This window comes from Sapajus apella, unplaced genomic scaffold (genome assembly GCF_009761245.1).
Source record: "Sapajus apella isolate SASKATOON/1434 unplaced genomic scaffold, GSC_monkey_1.0 scaffold7, whole genome shotgun sequence".
NCBI lineage: Eukaryota > Metazoa > Chordata > Mammalia > Primates > Cebidae > Sapajus > Sapajus apella.
The window spans coordinates 24026885-24053963 of NW_022436947.1; the positions used below are offsets into that span (position 1 = coordinate 24026885).

The 27079-nt window shown below is 37.1% G+C and overlaps 1 protein-coding gene across 13 annotated transcripts in view; it reads right to left on the minus strand.

Moving 5' to 3' along the window:
* The window catches only part of ST7 (suppression of tumorigenicity 7), a 299415-nt gene that overhangs the window by 219233 nt on the left and 53103 nt on the right, over nucleotides 1–27079 (minus strand). For 3 of the 13 annotated variants that reach the window (XM_032276212.1, XM_032276209.1, XM_032276205.1), the window contains exon 1: nucleotides 12938–13059. The exons of 6 other annotated variants lie outside the window; for them this stretch is intronic. In XM_032276212.1, the coding sequence (XP_032132103.1) occupies nucleotides 12938–12950 (13 nt within the window). In that variant the 5' untranslated portion in view covers nucleotides 12951–13059. Of the gene's footprint in view, nucleotides 1–6750; nucleotides 8096–12937; nucleotides 14122–27079 lie in introns of those variants that run through there. 4 more of the 13 variants (XM_032276206.1, XM_032276211.1, XM_032276210.1 and 1 more) reach the window with 4 other exon arrangements.

Sequence of the window (27079 nt, forward strand, 5' to 3'; positions counted from 1 at the left end):
CATTTTATTCTTTTTTTTTTTTGAAGAGGGAGTCTCACTCTGTTGCTGAGGCTGGAGTGCAGTGGTGTTATCTTAGTTCACCACAACCTCCGTCTCTGAGGTTCAAGCAATTTTCCTGCCTCAGCCTCGGGAGTAGCTGGGACTACAGGCATGTGACACCATATCTGGTTAATTTTTATATTTTTAGTAGAGACAGGGTTCACTATATTGGCGAGGCTGCTCTTAAACTCCTGACCTCATGATCCACCTGCTTTGGTCTCCCAAAGTGCTGGGATTACAGGCATAAGCCACCGTGCCCAGTCCTTAACTTTACTCTTAATTTGGTAAATATTTTTACATTTAGATATTTATCTATATGTCTATTACTCATACTAATGTGGAAAATACTTGCAATGATACAGTGTACTGAGTGGAGAACATTCCAACCTTTAGTAGGTGAAGCTAATCCTGCAGTGCTATAACCAATCAATGATGCTTGCCAAGGGGCATTTGGCATTTGCCAACCCTGACCCACTTCATCAGTTTCATACAGTCTCCTCCCTTCAAACCTCCTCTTGGGTCCCTTCAAGTATTCCCATGATGGAACTTCCAGTCTTCACCAAGCCTTCCACTGCTGGACTCTATTCTCTGCAAATATCCCTTGATAAGCCCTATCCTGGCAGATATCCAGGCCCCCAAAGGCCAATTCCCCTAACACAGAGAGTTCACTGGATAAGCCACACTTTAAGCTTAGCTGGTAGATGGTTACACCCTGGTAGCACATGGTAGAGCCATGACATGACTTCAGGCAAGGGAAAGCCAGAGTCTGCAACTAGTTGCTACATCTGGCATGTGGCTGCTGCCATTTCTACAACATGTATCAATCATTTTTTTCATTCATAATTACCCACATTAAATACTAATACAAGTAAAATACACTGAAAATCTTACAATTTACTATTCTAGCACAGTAAATGGGAGCTTTTAAATAAGATAACATTTGTGCATTTTCTTGTTAAAAATTTTAATAAGTTTCTTAATTAGTGCTTTACATCAACTAGGAAAAAATGGAATGATATCAATACTCTTCAAAAAAGAAAGAAAAAAATGACTATATAATTTATAGTCTGTAAATGACTATACAATTTTTAATGTCCCATATAGTCTCATATTGAAAGTTTAACAGTACTTGAACATAAATCAATGCAGTGACTATTATTAATGTTTAAAAAAATACTCATGATCAGTGACTTTTCCAGCTCAGAATCCATAACAACAATGAATCCTATTCACATCCTGTGTAACTCCATGGGGATGCTATGGGGAAAGTTTCCATATATGGTAATTTTCCCCATAGACTCCCCACAGTTTACACAGGATATGAATCTGGTCCATTGTGACAATGAAAACAACAAATCAGTGAAGATTCACATGTAATTTTTTCTGAACAAACCACAGACTAACAATTAGAAAGACCAATACTGAAGTGAAAATAAGAAATCTGAGGATTTAAAAATAACCATTACATATTTTTATTCCATTTATGTACTAGTATATAAATATCCAGAAGAAAAAAGTCCTTATTTACTTTAAAATATTCTCTTGATACTATTAATTATGATGTCATCTACTAACAGCCAAGGAACTCAAAAGGAAATTTCATATCAGAATGTGTGTTGTCAGAAGGAAAGAAAAAATAATATGGTAAGATGAGTCAAATATGTTATACAAGCTTTAGTTTTTCAAGCTCCTGTATGACTATGTTCCGATATAATGCCTATAATCCATAATTATTTTTCCATGTTTGTGACTTCAGCAGTCTGTGGTTTTCTACTTAAGTCATGTAATGATCTTTCTCTTTTACATTCAATGGTCTAAACACAGACTTAGAGATGTGTTTTTGTGCATATACTTAAGTATTTCTATTTTTGTTTTAAGACAAAAGCATCTAAAATCCAATGCAGCTAAATCTAATAACCAGATTAATGTTGTGGGAAAGGAAAATGGCTCATGTTCCTAAATTACCTAGTCGCATATGACAAGTAATAATAGAAAGGAAAACCAAACAGAGTACTAAAATGTCAAACATACTAACAGCAAAAGCAGAGGTCTGACACAATTATTTAATAACAATAGATGCTTATTTTGAGAAACGGTCCAATTGTGAACAGCCATTTTTGAATGACCATAGTTACTATTCAAATCTCAGCCAACTCACAGAAGTTACACACCAAAATGATAAGCCCAAGTTTAATCTTACATGTGACCAGTTATCAAGAATGGCCTAAGATGTACATAAAAGAGTACGACTCACTTGTTTCTTTATCAAAGAGATGTCTGTTTTACTATAGTATCTTGGAGATTCAATATTGCTATGGTATTATTCATTTGACTACCTCTTACACAATGGCTCAAAATTTGAGAAAATTACCTAGTTCTTGGTAACATAGTACCACACTCCCTATTAAAACTGAGAAGCTGTCAGTTTCGACTTAGTGCACTCATCAGTAATGAAAACAAAAAACCACTGAACTTTCGGTGCCCATCAAAGACAAATCACATGGGGTATCCAATGTATCCCAAATCCTCTCCAGTATCTGGCTGCCTACCCTAGGTTATGTAGCTATCCACAGAATGGCAGGGAAGATGTGTGGACCAGACACACCAGAGCTAAAGAGGACTCCTGATCCCCCCGACACACCTATCCACCAGTTTCTCATCTCCACTAAGCTCCGGTGGTGGGATCCTACTAAAGCTTTGTTGGTTCTCTGGTGATTTATTTTCCCCCTGCACAGATGTTCTAGATGGTCTTTTTAATTATTAAAACTATACCAAAAACATTTGGAAGAAGGATAAAATAATGCTATTTGCCCCAGGGACACTTCATTTCTCAGCAGGTAAGGTGTTGCTCTCTTCACTGAACTAATAAGGTAGGTGCTTTGGAAGACACATTAATGTGTTAGACCAGGGCACAATTCCCATCACAGTACATCTTAAGTGGTACCCTTGAGAACTGAAAAAAGCAAAACATGGGAGGGGAGACAAGAGGAGGACTGAGTCCAATAAACGCTAATTAAATAATTCATCATACTTAAAGTACCTACTCTTTGAAGAATAATTGGCTCTATCAAGGGGGCTGTAACCAAATATCAGCAGTACAAAACCAGTTTTCCTCAAAACCAGTTACTCCACAAAAAGAAAAGATGAATTTTCTCCCTTTCTCCCTAAAAATATTTTCTCCTCTTATAAAATGTTAAAAGTTGTTAATTTTTAGGAATTTAATCAGTTTATTTTAAAATATATCATTAAATTGGCTGGGCACAGTGGCTGATGCCTGTAATCTTAGCACTTTGGGAGCCCATGATGGGCGGATCACCTGTGGTCAAGGGTTCAGGACCAGCCTGGCTAACATGGTGAAACTCTGTCTCTACTAAAAAAATAAATATATGTGTGTGTGTGTATATATATATATACACACACACACACACACACACACACACACACACAATGAGCTGGGCATGGCGGCACATGACTGTAGTCCCAGTTACTTGGAAGGCTGAGGCAGGAGAATCACTTGAACCCAGGAAGGGGAGGTTGCAGTGAGCTGAGATTGTGCCACTGCAATCCAGCCTGGGTGACAGAGCGACAGAGTGAGACTCTGTCACTAAATAAATAAATAAATAAATAAATAAAAGAACCCCAAATATACATTTCAATCACCACCCTCCTCAAAAAGCTTGATAGTACCTTCTTCTTACACCTAAATTATTTTGACCACAGAAATTAAAATTGTATTTCTTCAAAGCAGTTAAAGAGCCGTCATACTACTCCCATTTTTAGACATGGGAAATTTCAGTAAAGGAAAAGCTCAGTGAAATACATCAAGATGGTAACAAATGGAATTATAGAAGCTACATTTCCTGCTTTGTGATTAGTCTACATATACTATACAAAGCCCATTTCAAAGTGAGCCCAAAATAGATGGACTATGGCCAATCTACACAACTATGAGAGATTCAGATTCACTAAATCAAAGAGATGAGACTAGTATTCTTGGAGATATTGACTAAAGCAGTGTCAGGTAAAAAAGAACATTTATTAGTTCTATTGCCATAGTTGTGTAAGTCTTTAACTTTGAAGAACTAGAGTCTACTCTTCCACATAAATTTTTTGGTATTTTTAAGGCTTTTTTTGTGTCTGTTTTTTTTTTTTTTTTGGTGAGGGAGGATGCAAGTATTTAAAAGAATATTATTTCAAAAAGACAGAACATGCTATAATGTGATAACCAGGCTACTGTAAATTCCTGACCTCAAATGTCTAAAACATAAAATCAACTTAATCCAATATTTGAAAATGAAGACATTTCCTTCTCTTATAGGCAAAGAGGAAGGTGAGATAAAGAAAATTCAAAAGAGCCACTTACAACGTGAATCTATGGCATCAGAAGTCAGAATAGTGGTTACCTTTTCATGAAGAGGGGAAATAATACTGACTGGGAAAGGATACAAGAGAACTTCCAGGGGAAATGGAAATGTTCTGTATTTTGATCTGAGTAGTAGTTCTATGGGTATAAGCAAGGGCAAAAATTCACTGAGCTGCAGGCTTAGACTTAAGCATTTTACTGCATGAAAATCATATCTCAATTTAAAAAGTAAGAGCATACAAGTAACAGCATACAAGTAAGAGCATACAAGTAAGGCACTGCAACCATAATCAAGGACAGGAATCAGGATAAGTTAGAAAAAAATTAACCCTTTCCAGGATCTACCACAGCACTGTATACAAAATAGATAGTCAAACAAGTTTTTCTTATGATAATTTAGTAAGAACACCCTAGTTTGGGAGATCCCTTTGAACTAACTGAAATTTCCAATGTGTCTATTTTCCTGAATATTCTAAATATAGTTTCAAACCTAAGAAACAGCCTCCAAAAGGTTGAAATCAAAGGCCTAAAAAGCTATGTCTCAGAACACAAAGAAAATACACTTGTCCTAACACTGAATGCAGACTTGGGGTATCATCTCATCTAAAGAAGGCAATTCATTTTCAACACAATACCCGCTGACAGTACAAATCTACCTATGATCCTCTAGTTATAAGCAAGAAACAGAGCTTAACACTCACAAAAGACAAAAAATGTTAAAAACCTGTATGATAGTTTTCTGTCCTCTGAAGGATATTCTATTCTCTTCAGTAATCTGGTAGCTATGGAGACTACAAGCAACCAGCAGTTTTCAAACATACCATACGGCGCATAGGTGATATTACCAAAAGTTCAGGTTGATGATCAGGAAAGACTATGTGTCTGCTTGGTAAAACTGAGCACACAATGTTAGAGTCCCCAGTCCAAGAACCAAAGACTTCTGCACTGAGTTTTAACTTCCATGTTTAGCTAAAGCAAGTAACAGGTCTAATTTTCCTTTAGCATATAAATATTTCTGTTCATACCTAGGCTACTACATAAACAAAATTCCATGACTGAAATGAGACTTTGCCACTTAGTAATCTATTTCTATTTCTTGGAATAAATAATTCTTAATGTAGCATTAAGTGAATTTTTAAAATTATGTCTAAATTATTAGAAAATAATACTGTCACATGCTGAATGGGACATTACATTCACTGTTATTCTATGACTTTGGTTAGGCAATGTGGTAGTCTGAGATGAGAAGCTTCTACGGTGAAACATAAGTAATTAACCCTTTTAAAAAGCCAATCAAGAAACAAAAGAACTGAGAATTCTTAGCTCTCTTGAAATGCTACTATTCTGCAATAATCAGCTATGCACAAATAGTCACACTGATCACCTGAGATCAGAAAACAAAGGTCAAACTACAAGTTTATAAGAAATCAGTTTCCTAAATTCCTGCCCTAAACCCTACTCCCTGGCAAAGAGAGTGCCTTGCCAATATTTAATGATCTAGCCAGCATGTTGAGAGTCTCTTTAGAAATTCTTTTCTCTTTTAGAAATTCTTAACTGTCATCTTTGCTAATGGACAATGACAAAATATTCTGCAGAACCTGTATAACTGCATTGACTTTATATTTCTATATCCAACACTAAATAATCCTCACATAGGTTGTTTATAGTTTTTAAAATATCGATTTTGGCTGTCTACAACTGCTGTCCTGCCTAACCCATTGTGCAGGGCCTTCTCTGCACCAGAGCAATTTCATTGTATAAGTTTTTAAAAAGATATGATCCTGCTGGACTGTGATGCTAGCCAGCATATCAAAATTGAAGCCATTGTGGAAAAAAAAAATTCATCCTCAAAAATAAAGCTATTTCTTATTCATTTTTCATCTACATATAATGTCTTTATGTTTTGTAAAAATATGGAAGAAGACTATATAATGATACCTATTTATCTCCTTAGATGAAAAATGTAAGCCTTTCTTTCCTTTCTAATAAACACTATCATCTCAGATCCTCCCAGTATCTATTTTAAGGTTCACCATTACAGAGCCTACAACAATAGATCAGTGACAGGCCTGATCCCATCAATTAACACATTCTAGGGTGGCTGTATGGATTCTGGTCTTTCTACCTCCCTCTTAGAGGCCTGGTTTTGACACATTAACATCCCTGGACTTAAGGATGAATAACCCAGTTAAGGGGAGTTCCTTCCCTGAAACCAATTCCTTTGTAATTAGAGCCAAACTACAAAGGTTGTTAATGACCTAAGGCAAAGTGATATGAACTCTAAGCCAATGAAACCATGACAGCAAGCAGATTTCTAAACAGCAGAGAACTGAGATCCATTTACTTACATGAAGATTCAGTGCCAAACATGGCTGGCTCCAGAGGCTGCTTTTTAAAAATTAGAAGAAGAGAGGAAAAAAAAGAAAGAAAAAGCGAGGAGAGTGTACATGTGAGAATGAAGAGATGAGCCGGCTACACAGCAGGGGTCATGAAGCCAGACAATGCAGTCCAAGCTGTGTCCAGCTGCCAGATTCTCCTCTTACGAGCTTCAGTTTTCTCCCGTGTGATGGAAATGCAAGGTCTCTTAGCACCAAAAACCGAAGAGCTGCTTTTGAAAATCCACTAGGCAAAGGAAGGCCGACGTGGCTCTTCTGGGATGCAGTGAGACTGGACTAGGTAGCAGCAGGGGAAGGACTGGGAGCAGCAGCAACAGCGGATACTGCAATCCCCAGCCCTGCTGTAGCAGTAAGACAATAGCAGGGCTTATGCATACGCTGGATGACGTCAGGGACACTGCACAGACCGACTGCGTCGCTTGAGCCAGAGGCTCCAGGGACTCCAGGAGAGCAGCATGATTCAAAGGGGAATTCCTTTGTCACAAAATGCACGAGACCGAGAGCCACGTATATATTCCCCTCCTGTGCAGCTCTTCATCCCATGATACCAGGCAGCAAAAGAGAACTCAAAGAAATTTAAATATTAGCTTTATAGCAATTAACCACAAAGGCATCATACATATTAGGCTTCTTGGTTTTATGCAGCATATAGAACTTTTCAAGGGAATTAAGAATATCAGAAATGAGAAAAACTATTTGCCTTTAAAAGTAATTATAGAAGAGTTCATTGTCATTTTCACTAAGCTTATAGTAGATTGACAGATCAAGAACTGTACACTCAAAGTATGTGAAAATATGTATACTAATATACATATATTCTAGGCATATAAATATATACAAATGTAACAGTAAAATAGTAGTCTTGAGTACTTAGAACACTGCTTGGCACATGGTGAGTACTCAAATGCAGGCAATTGCATTACTAGCTATTTTGCAACTATTATTCAAATGTGAAAAATGCTGCCCTAGGACTATATTTACATATATGTATTTCTATTTCTTCATCGTGCCTTTAATGAATTTCTGTCATTTTCTGGAGCAACTTAGTCATTTTAAGGCTGTGTGCACACACCTGTGCATACCTGTGTATGAATAAGCACGTGTGACAACACATTTCTTTTTTACCTACCCACACAAAGAAATAATAGAAAATATTTTATCTCTTGACTCACTGGAGCAAAAAATGTCTTCCTGCATTACCATATTCTTATAAATCTGTTTTTAAAGAAAAAGTACTAGAAGTATATGAACTTTCATTAGCTATCCAACACAAGCCAAAAAAAAAAGGTTTTGTTTTGGCCGGGTGCAGTGGCTCATGCCTGTCATCCAGCAATTTGGGAGGCTGAGATTGGCGGATCACAATGTCAGGAGTTTGAGAACAGCCTGGCCAACATGGTGAAATCCGTCCCAACTAAAAATACAAAAATTAGCTGGGCATGGTGGCGTGTGCCTATAATTACAGCTACTCCGGAGGCTGAGGACAGGAGAATTGCTTGAACCCAGGAGGTGGAGGTTGCAGTGAGCCAAGATTGCGCCATTGCACTCCAGCCTGGGTGACAGAGTGAGACTCCGTCTCAGGAAAAAAAAAAAAAAAAAAAAAAAAAAGTCTTGTTTTAATGGTTGAAAAATACTGAAATGCACAAAAAGTAAATATATATACATATATAAGTAACCCCACAATCCCACACTTTTAAAAATCATGTATAGTAGGAAGTTCAAGAGTTCAAGTCTCCTCTCCACCCATTCATCCAAGGCATATACCTTTTCCAATTAATTTCTTATGTTCATAAAGACATGTCTTGATCTCAATGCAGTTTTTAAATATTAAATTCTGCTATGAATGTGGAACCACATATTACTTTAACACCTAAAAATATCATTAGTACTTTTTCTGGTCAGTATATATAGGATCTACCTCATCCTTTTAATGTCTGCATAAGATTCCACTATATGAATGTACCAGTTTATTAAAGGTTTGTTTTTTTTGTTTTTTTTTTTTTTGGAGGTGGAGTCTCTCGCACTGGCCCAGGCTGGAGTGCAGTGGCACAATCTCAGCTCATGGCAACCTCTGCCTCCCAGGTTCAAGTGATTGTCCTGCCTCAACCTCCTCAAGTAGCTGGAATTACAGGGACCTGTCAGCATGCCTGGCTAATTTTTTGTATTTTTAGTTAGAGATGGGGTTTCACTATGCTGGCTAGGCTGGTCTCATGATCTACCCACCTCAGCCTCCCAAAGTGCTGGGATTACAGGTGTGAGCCACTATGCCCAGCCTTGATCTTTAGCTTACTAAAAATCCTAAGCCATTAAGAACATTTGATGATGCTACATAAGACAAAGAACAAATCATCTGTTGCAGGAAAGAATAACAATAGCTAATATTTACTGAGTTTACTATGTGCCAGGCACTATCCTGGGTCCTTTACATGTACTAACTCATTTAATCTTCATAAAAACCCTACAAGGTAGATACCACTTTCATCTACATTTGACAGATGGTTGAATATTTTGTCAAGGTCACACAAGTAGTGAATGATATACTGGGCTTCAAACCCAGGGATTCTGGTTCCAAAGCAATACTCTTAACCACACTATGATAATGCCTCTTGAACAAGGAATAATTGTCAAAATTATATATAAGGACTTAACTGAAATGAAGGGAAAATAGAAACCAACTCAAAATGTGAAGGGAAAGAAACCTCTTAAAAGAGAAAGGTCACTAGAGAAAACAACAACAACAAAAAGAATCACAGAAAATTGCAGTAATAAAAATGTATACCTCAAAAATAGGTCAACAATCAAGGGAGAATATCAATAATGATGTTGAGATATAACTGTAGGAAGTGGGAAAGGATAATATAGTTCGAAAGGGTGGAAGCTTAAAGCCAGAATATTGTCTTACATAGATCTATTTTAAATTGCCTATGAGGTGCTGTCTCATAAATAGTCACTCAAATAATGGATGGATGTGGCCATCAGAAAGGCAAGAGGGAAAGGAGAATGAGAAAATGGTCCCTGGATAAGAGAGATTTTCAGAGGCCATGGTCTACATGTAATAACTGCTTTGCCAACTCATTTATGTTGCTCCTTTTGTTGGCTCATACATGGGAGAGTGTATATATGTGTATGAAAATGCATTTTTCTGAGGGCCTATATTTACTTCTTGGCACAGGCTTCTATGAGTTAAAGGCTGTGATATTTTTTAAGTCTATGTTTTAGACAACTGTAACAGGATCAGTATGCTAAAAACATTAGGCATCTCACTTGCCAGAAGAACTGGACACAAATCACACCTTCTGACTCCGATGAAGATTTCTGTTACATGGAGGCCCGAGGCATTTCTAAACACTTTAGAAGGTTTGGATCCACATTGCTGAAGACCCATGTTTGACCAAAATGATTCCAAAAGTTTAGCTCATTCCAGTTCTGTCCTCTAGTAAGCTCAGAGAAGGAACACAAAGTTTTATGTGTTGCCTAAAGAAAACATAATGAAGAAAAATAAAGGATGAATAAAACTGATATCCCTCACTATCCCACTCCAAAAAAAAAAGTCATATAATATAATCCTAGACCAAAGCGATCTTTGGATTATCCACTCTGTCTGAATATCCCTGCCTGCAACCTTGCCCTTCCTTCACAGTAAAGACAGTGCTGTTAATTTCAAGATAAAGTTAGCAATGAAAGGAAAGGTAACATTCAAAATAGTTTAGTGGTCAAAATAATAATTAAATGAGAATGCTATTGACAAAGGACAATTATAGCAAAAACCTTAAAGTCAATCAATAGTCACTTTTAAAGGAAACCCTATCATGCATTCACTCAACAACTATTTTCTGGGAGCCTACTGCTCTACAATCTAGGCATCAGCCATGAACGAAGCCCCTCCCCTATGAAGCTTATATCCTAGTGGGTGAGACAAAGAAACAAACACGATATGTCAAGTGATAGTATGTGTGATGAACAAAGATAAAGAGGAATTAGAGGATAAGGAGTAATTGAATGAGAAGGTTGTTTTAGGTAAATTGTCAGGAAAGGCCACTCTAAAAAGGTGACATTTCAACAAGACTTGAAAAAACCACCTGGTTAGCATAAAAACCACATGGAAGGAAGAGCATTTCATGCAAAGGTCTTGAATAGAAGTGTTTTGAGTCCCTTAAATTTTTTGAAATAATAAATCTATTCATGAATCATCAAATATCAGTTTTGAAAGATACCCCCTTCAGTGCTATGATGATGCCATTAGTACAAAACTGTGCTAAAGGCAAAATAAATTCTCTTTTCTAATAAAAATATCACTCTGCCATGAACTGAAAACATGAGTTGTTCTCTTCAGAGTTTAATGGACTAAATATAACTATCTTTGCAATAAATGTATGAATGTTTATAAAAAATCACTATGAAAAACAACATTCAAAAGAATCTCCCACCACGTCAGACAATTTAAGTATTTATTAATGTGGTAAGAACCTAAGCCATATTTTTTCTCTACAGTATACACAACTAAATTTTAAAGTGTCATATCTGTGAATTTCCCTAAAGTCACCTCCTTTGTTCACACTTAAGTTCTTCATTTCTTAGTATTCTCTTGCTGTCTGTTTAGAATGTTAAAGCTGTATGCCTTAAAATACCAACTATACATATATGAAGTATTACTTAAGAATAAAGAAATGTTTTAATGGCAATATACAAACTATAGAAAAATGAAAGAATTCATCAAGGATGGTGTTTTTTGTGGGAGGAGGTATAAATTTATAACTAAAAGCATACTCATAGTAATGCTCTACGGTAGGATTTTACGAATTTGATTTCTTTGCATATGGCTACAATGTGTTCCTTCCTGCATCAATGTAGTACCACACATAAAGCGAACCTTCTAAAAAGGTAGGAGCATTTTATTTCAGAGCCCTGGACCAAAAATTCTGGCATGCTAATCTTACAAGGCAAAGAAACTCAAAATGCACATACAAGACACAGATAACAGGTATACTCGCTTTAAAGAAATCCCAAATAGGAAACTAAAGCATTATAAAACAAATCTTTTGGGGGCAATTGATTGCTTTAAAATGTTATATCTTTAAAAAGTATCTACCACAGAAGTCCTTTAAATAGCAAGCTCCTAAAAGCTACGTTTTAAATGATCAATTTCACGAAACTTTTATTTGCACACTATAATTAACTGTCTTGCCAAAGATCCACCTACATGTTTAATTTATAGATACTATGTAAGTAGAGTTCAATCTGGATGCACACTGGAATTTTTATTACACTAGGTATGAAAAGTGGGTCTCTGCCCTAGAAAAAAAAAAAAACTTCCAATTCTTTGTTCTTTAGTTTAAAAGTAATCTGTTGGCAAACGATGTCGCCATTACCCAAAAGTTCAAATTTAGGGTAATATAATTTTGAATTGGTTGCACAAATTTTGGGCAAAGACTCATGTCCTTACCTGATCACTGCTTCACCTCCCACCCACACCTTTACCCTACCAGATGTAAGGGAAGCATCCACTTACTCATCAAGCAACCACCTACCCACGGTTAATCTACCCTTATTTCTAAACATGTACCAATTTACCATTCAGAGAAACTAGAAATTGAGAATAAGGCTATGCAATTAAAAAAAGGAAAAGGTTAGCAATCCATCAGAAAAATCTGCGCACATTTATACTCGGAAAATTTAGGATAAAAACTGAAATTCTCCAATTTACCTCACTACATTAACACCATCTAAAAGACAGAGCCCATACCCAAGCACAAAACCATGACCACAATACCAGAAACTCTTTGTACACTGTATATGTATTTCATTCACTGTGTGGAATAATCTGAACTCAGATGTTTGTACTTTAAATCCTCTGGCCTAAGACGGGAGAAATGTATATTAATTATGGGTTGCAGTTTAAGTCTGTTTAAGTATGATCCAACTGAAATAGAAGAAACAACAAAGGTGTGCCTCAGAAATTCCCTGAAGTGCTTATCCTAAATTAATCACAATTTGCATAAAACAAATTCATACAATACTCAGAAATAAACTAATACATATTTTTTAAAGTACTCACACAATCAATATAATTTTAAAAATATAAATTCAAAACATTTTTAAAGTAATTCTATATAACTGGAAAATATTTAATGTTTACTTTTACCTGTATAATCCATAATGAAGCAGTAAGCAGGAAACTGAATATTTCCCAAGTACAACTCTATCAGCTAGAAAATGAAACGGCTCCCTGGACTGACGAACCGTTCTGGGGAAGCCTCCTGCCATGTGACATTAAGCGCACCCACACTTCTGCTTATCTCTCTCAAGCAGCAACGGCTGGGGCTCTGCTCTCCTTTGCCTGTTCCTTTAAATTAGTCCTTAAAAATGTCTCTTGGAAAATAACTTTTACTCCCATTTCATTCCTGTATTAACTATCAGGTTAAAACTAAATTTTGGTTTTAGATGAAAACTCTAAATAGAGAAAAAATAAATTATTTTATTCCTGTAAATTAAAAGGACACAAAATATCCATATTTCTTCCTAGTTCTCAATGATATGAAGCCACATAACCTGAAAGGGGTCAGCATCCAAATTTTTAGTCACAATTTTGTCATTATATTCATTCGTTTGATAGCACATATGCACATTTTATCAATTTGCCCATTTGAAATACATTTGACTAATTTGAAAACAAACCTAATAAAGGTGATGCAAGAACAATCCTTTAAAGCATATCTAAGACCTCCAACCCATTTATCCAAGTCCTAAAATAGACATCAGCTGGTAAGGACATATGGTCATTACTGAGACACACTCTGCCTGATGTAATTTTTAATGTCACATTGCCACATACCCTGAGCCATCTTTTCCTCCATCATTGCCAATTGTTTCAATCTTGAATATATCCTTGCTAACACATTAAATAAACTTTAACAATAGCTACTTCATCTTGATACAATTCTTTACCTTGCCAGAAGACATAACATAAATGAATAAATTTTTACATTTTTTATCCTTTTTTAAAGCCACCTGAATGATTGGGCAATTTCCAATTTAGAGTTAAAGTCAAATACCAACCCCTACCCTCTACCACCACCAAATTGCAACCACTTTGAAGAAGATGAGGTACTGGCTGTTTAGAATGGTTTTGCTGGAGTAGTGTGGTGTTTTGTCTTGCTTTTGCTACTTTCCTTTCCATTGAACAGGTTTCTCCCTAAGAAATTATAAAGTTGACAATGCTATAAAATGTGATTTTGAATTTTCAATACAACATTAAAAGTGTATAAAACAAGTTCTACAAATTGTAGGATTACTATTATCACTTAACAGATCTCTCCAATAATTTTATTTATTTATTTTTGAGACGGAGTCTTGCTCTGTCGCCCATGCTGGAGTGCAGTGGTGTGATCTTGGCCCACTGCAACCTCCAGCTCCCGAGTTCAGGCAATTCTCCTGCCACAGCCTCCCAAATAGAGTAGTTGGGACTACAGGAATGGACCACCACACCCGCCTAATTTTTGTATTTTTAGTAGAGACGGAGTTTCGCATACTGGCTAGACTGATCTCAACCTCCTAACCTCAGGTCATCCGCCCTCCTCAGCCTCTCAAAGTGTTGGGATTACAGGTGTGAGCCGCCTTGCCCAGCCATTTCCAATAATATTATAAAATAAATAAAAAGTTAGTCGTCTAATTGATGCTTCATTACCGTAAGCAAAGCCCATTATACTACCAACCTGCTACAGTTAAAAGCTGTTAATTCTCAACAACCTTACCTGTCATTGTTGCTAAGTGAGCCTATCACATTTCTTGGGCCTTAATTCTCTTTATCTTAACCTAGGGTACAGGTTGGGAAGCTTTCCACAAGCTGTAACATTTTGATATAATTTCTTCCTGGTAATTAAGATGTGCAAATAGTTAGAACATTAATGTCATGATTGTTTTAAAATAGTAAGCTCAAAATGCCTGATAATAACTACCTAAATTTACACAAAACTTACAAGTGTGTGGAAACACTGATTGCCATTATCAAATATCACACAAAATAACATTTTATGCTTTTCACAATTTAGTAGTTAGCATGGATTTTTGAAGTTCTTAACTAATTATTTGAGTAGCACTATTTTAAGGCTTATTTTTATGCTATATGTTTTATAATTCTTAAGAGACAGATATATTAAGAAAATGCATTTTATTAGCAGAATGAAAATATAATGAAATATCTACATCAGAAAGTAAAAGATCAGGCCGGGTGCGGTGGCTCAAGCCTGTAATCCCAGCACTTTGGGAGGCCGAGGCGGGTGGATCACGAGGTCAACAGATCGAGACCATCCTGGTCAACATGGTGAAACCCTGTCTCTACTAAAAATACAAAAAATTAGCTGGGCATGGTGGTGCGTGCCTGTAATCCCAGCTACTCAGGAGGCTGAGGCAGGAGAATTGCCTGAACCCAGGAGGCGGAGGTTGCGGTGAGCCGAGATCGCGCCATTGCACTCCAGCCTGGGTAACAAGAGCGAAACTCCGTCTCAAAAAAAAAAAAAAAAAAGAAAGTAAAAGATCAATGGACAAATGAGTAGATAAGATATAAAACCTACAACCTACATACAGTTAAGTGATTTGCCATACCTAAGAAATCCAGCAGAGGTGTTAAGAGCCAGGCTTAACAGACAGAAAAGCCAGGTTTAGTCAGAGAAGATTCAGCTCCCACCTTAGCCACTTATTAGATCACTTATTAGATAGCTGATCTCAATTAAGCAAGTTTTTAAATCTCTCTGGGCCTCGGTTTACTTATAAATGTGACAAAAGGCCTAGATGAATGCTTGGAATGTAATAATAGCTAATATGTAGATAGCACTTTATGTGTACCAGGCATTGTTCTAATTCATGTATTAACTTATTTTTCCCTTAAAATGACCCTAGGAGGTCTTATCCCCATTTTATAGGTGAGGAACTGAGGCATGAAGGATAAATAACTTATCAAAGGTCACAGATTATAATTAGCAGAGCCAGAATTCAACAGGAGTAGCCGCTAGCTCAGAATCCTTGTGCTTAACCAGTTAGCAATACTGCCCGTGTAGAGTAGGTGATCATAATAGAAGCCAAAAAAAAAAAAAATCATTTCAAAAACTAGGTTCATTCTTTCCATTAAAACCAAATCTACAGTGGGCCAAATATTTCAGTTTTGAGTTTATAAAAATTCTTTTTATATTCTATGTTCAATTCCCATGTATGAAAAAATTAAACAGAGAAGTGGTATGAAAGGGATGATGTTTAGTCATCGTGATAGCTTAAGATGAGAGTTGTATTCCTCAGCGAAGCAGAAATAAGTAGTCAAGTGCACAAAGCTACAACCATAAAAGGACCTGTCCTACCCAAGGCACACTCAGTAACCATTAAGTCCCACTCTACTTTTCAGTTCTCCAAGTGTCACAGTAGATACTACTTGTCTGGACCCTATAAACACTGACTGCAACTTCAAAGCTCAACAGGAAAGCCTTCAACTAGATCCCTCCACCTACCTCCTAAGGAATTGTCTCTATTTCCATCTCACTCTCAGCAAGAGAGACTTGCTGTTATGCCTAGACACCCCCTCCTGAAACAATCACATCCTGGTTCTTTACAAAACGTGGAACATTCACCTAAGTCAAAAGTTCTTCTTGGGTCACCTGTTCTAGGGAACACTATCCTAACTACAACTTCCTGAGGCAAGAGTGTGTTATACTTACTTCACTCTGCAGCCCTGAATCCCATACCAGAGTCCTGCTACAATTTAACCCTTCATGATCCAAGTTGGAGAAAGAATCATTATTGAATCAAGAGACCTGGAGTCTAGCCAACAGTACCAATTATTACCTCTCTAATCTAAGATAAATCCTAGAACCCCTGTACGTATCTGTTCCCGCACTGGTAAAATGAGGAGGCTGAACTAGATAATCCTTAAGATCTAGTCTAATTTTAATAATCTAAGATTCCACTTTATATCAATTACAGTCAGATGAGAAAACTCAAAAGTAACTCCTGCTGATACCTACTCCTTTTCTGGCCCCCACCATCCCCTCTTCTGTCCTGCCAGGGTTTTAGGAACAGCCCCTCCTCAAAGGAGCCGGGGTGTATTGTCCTAATCCAGTGTGTTTATGTTGGATACTGATGTTCTGGGGAGCCTCCTCCTGTTTACAGGGACACTGTTCCTTTCTAGACAGACCCCCAATAACTCAGCCTGGTGGTAAGTAGACAAATACACACACACACACACACACACACACACACACATATACACACACCATACTCAAACTGTTGGAGGACCTGCCTACTACAGGGTTGATGATTCATGGCCTGGTGGGTCACACCTCTTAGGACAATACAGCCTGGGTGCCAGCAATAAAGCTTCTGAGGGAGTCCCTTCTTCCAGGACCCGATTGAGATAGCTGGACACAGAGTATGAAGCTTTCCATAGATAACTGCTCAGATGCTGAGACATAGCTCTCCTCTCTTTCTCTTTCATGGCTTTCCTCCCTGTCCCTGATATAGTTCCTGCCACGTGAGTCCACAGTCCTCTACCCTCCTCAGAGGAGAACAAGCATGGCTCCCACTTCACTCTTCCCTCTTAAAACAGAAAATCACAACTTTATCATAATATCTTACATCACATTTCCAACTTATACAATAACTCATTTGGTTACTATATATGTTTTCAAACTCCAGGGTTGGATTATAAATGTTCACTCTATTTTTCTGCATTTCAGACATGAAAATAGGGGATTTTCCCTCTAGTCTCAATTGTCATCAACATGTCAAAGCTAAGTCAAAATGCCTTAAGGTTATGTCCCATCCCAACTTCCCCTTATTACTAAGTCAGAGCAAACAGTATCTAAGATATCTCATCTTGCTGCTCCCCCAGGCTTCTTACCACCCACTCTAGCCTGCATCTGCTTCAGCCTCTCTGTTTCATGCTGCCATTCTCATTGGCTTTGCTTACTGAGCCCCAGGTCTACCTCATGGCCTGTCTCAAAATGTGAGAAGACTCTATTGTAAAAGGATTCTCTAGATGCAGAAGATTCCTAAAGAGTATGCCCAGTTCCTCCCACTAGTGGGCTCTACTCTCAAGACCTCAAAACTTATGTAAGCTAAGACACATAAGCATCTGGCACTAATCAGATAAAAGAACCACCCTGTGAAATGAGGAGGCAATCCAGCTACTCAACTCACTATCATGACCCAGACCAGTGCTCCACATTCTCCATGGCACTAACCAAACTAGTTACTAGCTACCTAGAACCAAGGCAATGGTTCTGAGGAATCATCAACTACTTTCACAGGTAACAATCATCCTCAGTGGGCACAAAAGCATAATGAAGGCATGAGTAAAACATAATAGAAGATCTGCTTGACCAAACTCCAAACTTTCAGATAAGGGTTCTTTCTGGATACACAACACCTGCTTGTTGTTATGTTTTAAAAGGATGGTGGCAATTATGGCAGGATCCCCAGTTCTCAGCGGCTGCAAAGCACACATCTCTTATATGGCTGTAGGGCCACTCCCTTCTTACAGGGGCCTCAACAGAAGCTAAAATCAAGTAACCACAGCTGGGAAAAGAGGGTAAATAACTTTTACAAGAGATGTTATGTGGTCTCCCAATCACTGATGTTTAACTCTATCAAAAGATGACTATAAAAAAGGACACTGGGTTTATGTGTTTAAGGTTAACCAATAAAAATATATATTAATTAATCTTGATTTATAACTAGGAGTCATGAGAAACATTACTAAAGTTACTAAAATGCCTGATAAAAATAAGGATTAAGATTTTCTTCCTATAAATATGGATCCAACCATAAATATGCTTATTCATTTTACACTCTGACAGTGATGGTCATTTTATATACATTTGAATCAAAGCTCTAGTGTAATGATCAGAATCAAACTATAGGTTTGTACAACAAACGGGGAGGTACCCAAGCCAGACATATCCCTCTAGAAAAGCTTCTTTAGGCAAACCACAGGCCTTCCTGTGTGGTTTTGGCCTATTCACATGATTGGCAAAAGGAACCACTGGAAAATCGCAAAGAAAGTCATAAAAAATAGTCATGAATGGACTAGTGTGGGTTGTCCCAGAGACAAAAAAAAAAAAAAAAAGTAGAGAAATTCTTTAAGGAATATAGTAGTGTACAGCTGCAGTTCTAGGTAAGCAAAGATCCCAAATTTCCATGGTACTCCAAAACAAATCATTCTCAATGTTTTCCTGTAGGAGTTGGCAAATTCTTTCTATAAAGGGCCAAATAGTAAACAGTTTAGATTTTGTGGGACTATCTGGTCTCTGTCACAACTACTCTACTATTTTAGTACAAAAGTAGCCATAATACATAAACAAATTAGTGTAGCCGTGTTCCAATAAAACTTTATTTATAAACTTTGAAATTAAATTTCTTATAATTTTCACATATCATGAAGTACTATTCTTTTGAAATTTTTTTAGTGATTTAAAAATGTTAAAACATTGTTCAAAAACATTAAAAGAAAACATTGTAAGTCACACAAAAACAGGCAGCCCATGGGCTACAGTTTGACAACTCCTGTTCAACAATATTTACTATATTGTAGTTGATTTGACCCTTCTCTACGAGGGCGCTAATCTTCAGTTAGGTCTCTGCCATTGACAAGACTCACAAAGATAATGGAATCCATCAACAACTGCCTGATTGCATCAGGGTTAGAAATTCAAGAAAACTGGCCGGACGTGGTGGCTCATGCCTGTAATCCAAGCACTTTGGAGGCCAAGGCAGGCGGATCACCTGAGGTTGGGAGTTCAAGACCAGCCTGACCAACATGGTGAAACCCCGTCTTAAAATTTAAAAAATAAATTTAAAAAAAAAAAGAAATTCAAGAAAGCTTTCATCCCAATTTCCTTCATTTCTAATGATACTATAATACCTCATTCCCTATCACATTAGAATTGGTGATAAATGTTCAGTTAACCTCTGAGAAATCATCAACTACTTTCATAGACAAGAAAAACACATACCTCCAATCCACATACATCTCTAGCCTTGCAGATTATATAACAATGGAAATCATGGGCTAAGATTTCCAAGTCTCCTCAATTATAGTATAAGACAGGAAGACTTTCTATAAAACATACTCATAGTGTAGAATAAAAGTAATAGCTAGTTTGTATTAGAAAATCTGACCCTGTTCACCAACAATAGCTGAAAGGGAATTATTGAGAAACAAGAAACAGACTACAACCCTAATTGCACAGTTAATTAATTTGGTTAGACATTTCACAACAGTATCACTTCATTTATGAAATGAAGAAGTTGAAATCATTTCTGTGTTTTTTTTTTTTTTCTAGCTCTAAAATACAACAATTCTGTAATGAGCTATGCTGATCATGATACCTAACCTACCTCATTAAGGGTTTTGGCATATTTCTATTAAAGTCCACATGGATGACATTTTTTTCTTTTGTCATTAGCCTTCAGATAAGAGGCAGATAATTTCCTCTCCGCTCATTTGTCTCTGGTTTTTTGAAAGGCTATTGAAAATATATTTCTAATCAAGACAACTGGTACATTCTTACCATTTTAACACAGATTCTTACAGTTTTAACACAGATATAGGTGATTGTAAGAGAAAATATAGTGAAGTGTATTACTTGGAAAATGTTTCTGGAGACAGACATTTGTGCCTGTTGCAACCACAGGCTTCAAGTTGTGGAGCTTCTCTACCACAAAAGCATTTAAGTAAGGTCTATAAACTACTACAGACATTAGTCTTCAAGAAAACTGCTTCACATTTCCACAATAATCACACCCTTGACCTACCCAAACTGCACTACACTCTAACTCTAGAATCAAGCATGCCTGGACTTAGTTCCTGCCACTGCTACTTATAAACTAAAAGTTATTCACTACCAAGCCTCGGTTTCCCCATCTGTAAAATGGGGATGCTATAATGAAAATGATTTATACATAATGACATATAAATATTGACATGAGAAGTGTACAACACATTGCTAGGCAGGAAAAATAATTTACAAAACAAAAGGAATAATAATGGTAGGTTTGTAGAATTTTTTTTAAAGGCATACAGTGGAAAAACAAAAGGAAAATTCTGAAACATGCTACAATATGAATGAACCTTGAGGACATTATACTAAATGAAATAAGCTAGTCAGAGAAAGACAAATACTGTATGATTCAATTTACATGAGGTACCTAAAGCAGTCAAATTTATAGAGAAAGAAGTAGAATGGCGGTTGCCAGAGGCAAGAGGAAGAAGAAAATGGGGAGTTGTTTATTGGGTATAGAATTTCAGTTTAATAAAATGAAAAGATTCTGAAGACTGGCTGTACAGCAATGTGAACATGAGCTCCTAAGAAGACAGTCAGCCTGTCCTGTGAAGCTTGGATGCCAGGCATTGACTTCTCTCCAGCTATGAAAGACGTAGACGGCATCTTCCTCCAATATAACACTGTTTCAACTACACTGAAAATCTGTTGTTGAGTATAGCCACCTTCATCAAGTATCTTTTTTTTTGTGTGTGTGGGATGGAGTCTTGCTCTGTCGCCAGGCTGGAGTGCAGTGGTGCAGTCTCGGCTCATTGCAACCTCTGCCTCCTGGGTTCAATCGAATCTCCTGCCTCAGCCTCCTGAGTAGCTGGGACTATAGGGCGCGTGCCAACATGCCCATCTAATTTTTGTATTTGTTTTTTAGTAGAGACGGGGTTTCACCATGTTGGCCAGGATGGTCTCAATCTCTTCACTTTGTGATCTGCCCGCCTCGGCCTCCCAAAGTGCTAGGATTATAGGCGTGCACCACCGCGCCCAAACCTTCACCAAGTGTCTTAGCTAGACCTTCTTGATAATTTGCTGCAGCTTCTACATTAACACTTGTGCTTTACCTCGCACTTTTATGTTATACAGATGGCTTCTTTCATTAAACCTCATAAACCAACCTCTGCTAGCTTCAAAGTACTCCTCTGCAGCTTCCTCACTTCTCTCAGCCTTCACAGAACTCAAGAAATTAAGGAGAGTTAGGTCCTTGCTCTAGATTAGGCGTTGGCTTAAGGGAACATTACGGCTGGTTTGATTTTCTATCAGACTACTCTAACTTTCTCCATATAAGCAATAAAGCTGTTTCACCCTCTTATCATTTGTGTGTTCACTGTGTGTATCATTTGTGTGTTCAAACTGGCACAACAGGCCTAGCTTCTGGCCTATGTCAGCTTTTGATATGCCTTCATCATTAAGCTTCATCATTTCTAGCCTTTGATTTAAAGTGAGAGATACATGACTCTTCTTTTCACTTGACCACTTATAAGTCATCGTAGGGTTATTAATTGGCTTATTTTCAATATTGTGTCTTAGACAATAGGAAGGCCAAAAGAGAGGGAGAGAAACCAGAGAAGGGTGGGTCAATGGAGCAGGCAGAACAAACACACTTCTCAATTAACTTCTCTGTCTTATATGGATGTGGTTTGTGGCACCCCAAAATAATTACAATAGTAACATCAAAGATCACTGATCATAGCTCACCATAACAGACGTAATAGTAAAAAGGTTTGAAACATTGCAAGAATGCCAAAATATGAGTCAGAGACATGAAGTGACCACACGCTGTTTGACACTCAATGCAGGGTTGCCACAAGCCTTCAATTTATAAGAAGTGCAGTATCTGCAAGGCACAATAAAGAAAAGCGCATCAAAACAAGCTGTGCTTCTATAAGATTAGGGTCAGAATAACCGGCTAAAATAATTAGAAAAGTTTGGTAAAAATTAGGTATATTTCTGTTCTTACGTTTGTTGAAAAATATTAACTTTAAATGGAAATTATACAAAGCTTACACAAATTTTAATTGTGAATAAAAAGACATAAAAAGATAAAGAATAAACATTGTGCTGTTAAATCTAATGCCTAGCAATGCTTGTTGAGTCAACACAATTGAACTAATTTGAGTAGAAAGCAACTCCTGAAGTCTAAGAAAGGGTACAAATCATTCAGAATAGTTGATCATTTTACACTGCTACTGACTGGTGATAGCATTCTGAAAACACAAGGATGGTAAGTAGGAAAGGAAAGAGTCAATTGTTTAAACTTTTAAGATGGAAGTAAGAGGATGACAGATTCATAACTGCTCTCTTTTGACAGCTTTACTATTTCCAATAAGATATGGACACTGTTCTTTTAAAAGGCACATTAACTCTATTATAAATCAACCATGAAAAAGGTATGAGGTGGAAAAAGTACTGAATTAAAGCAAAATCCACTTTGGAGCCTTCTTCATGCAATTCTGTGCCTCAGTTTTCACAGAAATGAGCTGTGAGTTGCTATAAGGGTCATGTGAGATACTGGTGAAAACACCCTGTCAATGGTAAAGTGCCAGGAGTTAGCATTATTTATTACTATTAATTACTATTGTTGACTGTCTCTCAAACAATAAACTATCTCTGAAACATTTCTGTTTATGATCTATGTATTTATTTACGTCTAGCAAAATGTATAAGCTTTGTCAATATGAAAAAAAATGCCTAATTAAAGATAAAAAATAAATACTTCCTATAACTTCGCCACTCTTTTATATGGTACTCTATCTTCTGAACTCAATTTAGGTTTTTTTCCCAGAACTTTCTTTTTTTCTTTTTTAAGCAGAAACATGCCCTGCATACTTTTCATGAGCAGAATTTATTTTAGGTTGATGTCTGGGAATTTGGCATATTACATCTTAAAACAGTGCTCCATGGTAGTCATTGTTTCCACAGTCCATCAGCACTTGGGCAGGAAGTGTGGCAGGGGAAGAAGATACTGAATCTCTTGGGGTCTATTAGTAATGTCCTTTAGCATTTCATTAAAACCTGACACACACAAGTATTCATAAAAACTGGAAACATTTTTGCATTAATAGTAACCAGTATGAAGGCAGAGAGGAAAACAGGGGACATTTGGGGTTTACCAACACAGGAGATGGTTGTAAGGGAAGTGGACTGAAACTGGGGCTAGCCTCAGGAACAACAGCCTTTAGAGTTTCCTGCTCTGTACAATGTTAAAATAATATTAGATTTTAAACTTACATAATGGGACTTGTTAACATCAAAAATTTGTTCTCATAAGTCACAAGAAATGATGATAAATAAAATGAAGAAAAAATTTTAAAGTTATTTTTGGCAGTAATATATTGACAAATACATTCCACTTCTGTAAAATTAGATTTGACAGATCTGTCTTGGCATTTCATTGGGAATGTTAAAGATTCTAGGAATGTATACATGTTTCTTTCAACAAAAGGTAGTGCATTGAGAACAGTTGATATCATAAGGAACAAAATACAGAGGCTAGTGGACTTCTAGGCCTTACACAGTAGCAACATATTTAAACATAGCCATATTTTTAAAATAGCCAAGGAAACAAAAACATAAAACATGCTATGTTCCCACATACTATTCACCTAAAGTATTCCTAATTCCACTTGAATCAAATCTTCTTCATACAAATATAGATTAAACATCATAAATGTTTTGTTCTATCCAAAAATATTCCATGGAAGATAAATTATGTTTGTCATCATTTCTGTAACTTATATTTTTAGAAATTAGGTATAATTCTTAAATTATTCTAAAGCATTTATCTCTAGGTATTACAAGAGAAAAATGAAAGTTCATAGTCATTTATTTATTTATTTTATTTTATTTTATTTATTTTTGAGATGGAGTCTTGCTCTGTCGCCAGGGTGGAGTGCAGTGGCACAATCTCCGCTCACTGCAACCTCCACCTCCCAGGTTCAAGCAATTCTCTTGCCTCAGCCCCCAAGCAGCTGGGACTACAGGTGCCCACCATCACATCCAACTGATTTTTGTATTTTTCATAGAGACAGGGTTTTGCCATGTTAGCCAGTCTGGTCTCGAACTCATGACCTCAGATGATCAGCCCGCCTCATTTATTTTCAGCATATACAGCATTTTCTGAATTGCTAAGAGATTAAACAAGCTGAACATTTCATGCTTTCTCTCCAGAGACTTGCCCATGATGAAACGGTACAATTCTGAGCCAAGTGGATAATACAAAAGCCAGGTCAAAGAACTCTGTAGCTGTTATCTTACATCTCTGATTATCGACGTCCAAGAAATTATTTTCAGAACATGGGATTTCTTCTCCATAATTTAACAATTTTACTGTTATATATCCAAAAGACAATCATTTTCCATCTGGATCAACTCAACATAGTTTTCTGTCAAAACCATGTTATACATAATAATTGGCATTCATCCATATCAATGTAAAAAAAAACTTAAAAAAAAAAAAAAAAGAAAGAAAAAACCTAAACAGGATTTTTAATGGGATACCATAAAATTTAATCTTTTCCATTTAAAAGGTAGACAACAGACAATGGCACTCTCATTCTCATTTTGAGAAATTCTGACCTCAGTATTATAGAGACAATGGAAAATGAAGGAGAGATCTTTGAACAGACTGTAGTCACCCTGCAAAGATACCCCCCATGTGATGTGAATCAAATCAGCAGCAATTGCAGCCTACAGACAACTCATTCAAAAGTTGTCTTTTGAATAACTCAAAACCCCTTCCTGTGAAACTTTTTCTTAAAAGCCCTTCAGTATACCACAGGAAAACGATATACACATTCATCAGATGTGGTGGCTCATGCTCTAATGCCAGCATTTTGGGAGGCTGAGGCAGGAGGATTACTTGAGCCCCGGAGGTTGAGACCAGCCTTGGCAACATGGCAAACCCTGTCCCTGCCAAAGATATACAAAAATTAGCCAGGTGTGGCCAGGCGTGGTGGCTCACACCTATAATCCTAGCACTTTGGGAGGCAAAGGGGGATGCATCACCTGAGGTCAGGAGTTCAACACCAGCGTGGTCAACATGGTGAAACCCCATCTGTACTAAAAATACAAAAATTAGCCAGGTCTGGTGGTGTGTGCCCATAGTCCCATCTACTAGGGAGGTTGAGCCAGGGAAATTGCTTGAACCGGGAGACAGAGGTTGCAGTGAACCAAGAACATGCCACTGCACTCCAGCCTGGGCAACAGAGTAAGACTGTGTCTCAAAAAAAAAAAAAAAAATTAGCCAGGTGTGGTGGTGTACACCTATAGTCTCAGCTACTTGAGAGGCTGAGGTGGGAAGATCACTTGGCCCAGGTAGGGCTCATGACACTGCACTCTAGCCTGAGCAACAGAGCAAGACCTTGTTTCCAAAAAGACACACACATTCTGAAAAAGTAATTCAGGCCTGCCACAGTGGCTTATACCTATAATCCCAGCACTTTGGGAGGCCGAGGTGGGTGGATCACCTGAGGTCAGGAGTTCGAGATCAGACTGGCCAACATGGTGAAACTTCATCTCTACTAAAAATACAAAAAATTAGCCAGGTGTAATAGTGGGCACCTGTAATCCCAGCTACTCAGGAGACTGAGGCAGGAGAATTACTTGAACCCAGGAGGTGGAGTTCGCAGTGAGCCAAGATCAGCCATTGCACTCCAGCCTGGGCAATAAGAGCGAAAATCTATCTCAAAAAATAATAACTAATTCAGTAGAAGCATCTAATTTTATGTTATCTTAATCACATAAAATCATATATTTTATGTTATTAATTTGCATAATTTTTTCATTCAATGGTTCATAATGAAGAAATTCTGCCTTTAACACGCATACACACACACACACACACACAGCCTCAACTGCAATGCTTAGGAGGTTACCACAGATTCTATACACCTGATCAATTTGAAACAGATTGTGTTGAAAATGTATCATGCTATTAACTGAAGGTAATTAATGAAGCTTGCAAATGTTAACAAATGCTGTATAGAAACAATAATATTGTATTGGAACTTTGAAATCTGAAAATAATAGATTTAGTTCATCTCCAGCTAAAATTATTTAAACAAACTTTAGTGTTTAAGAGTGTATATTTGTAAGACTGGGGATGGTGGGGCATTCTTATAGTCCCAGCTACTCAAGAGGCTGAGATAGGAGGATCACTTACACCTAGGGGATCATGACCAACCTGGACAGCACAGAGACTCATCTCTAAAAACCATATAAATAAAACATTTTAAAAAGAAAGTATGTTCATATAACATAAGTCTTGGCCAAGTACTTTCCCATGTACTTTTATTATATTTTGTCTTTAGACAAAATAGACATCAGATTATATTTGTTGAAAAATGTAAGGACCCTGCCATTACTATGGCATCGAAGGGAAGAAAAAGAAAAAGCAGCCACCTTTCTTTTTTTGAATATACTCCCTATAATGACATTAATGCAATTATCAATCTATCACCCATAATTACAAA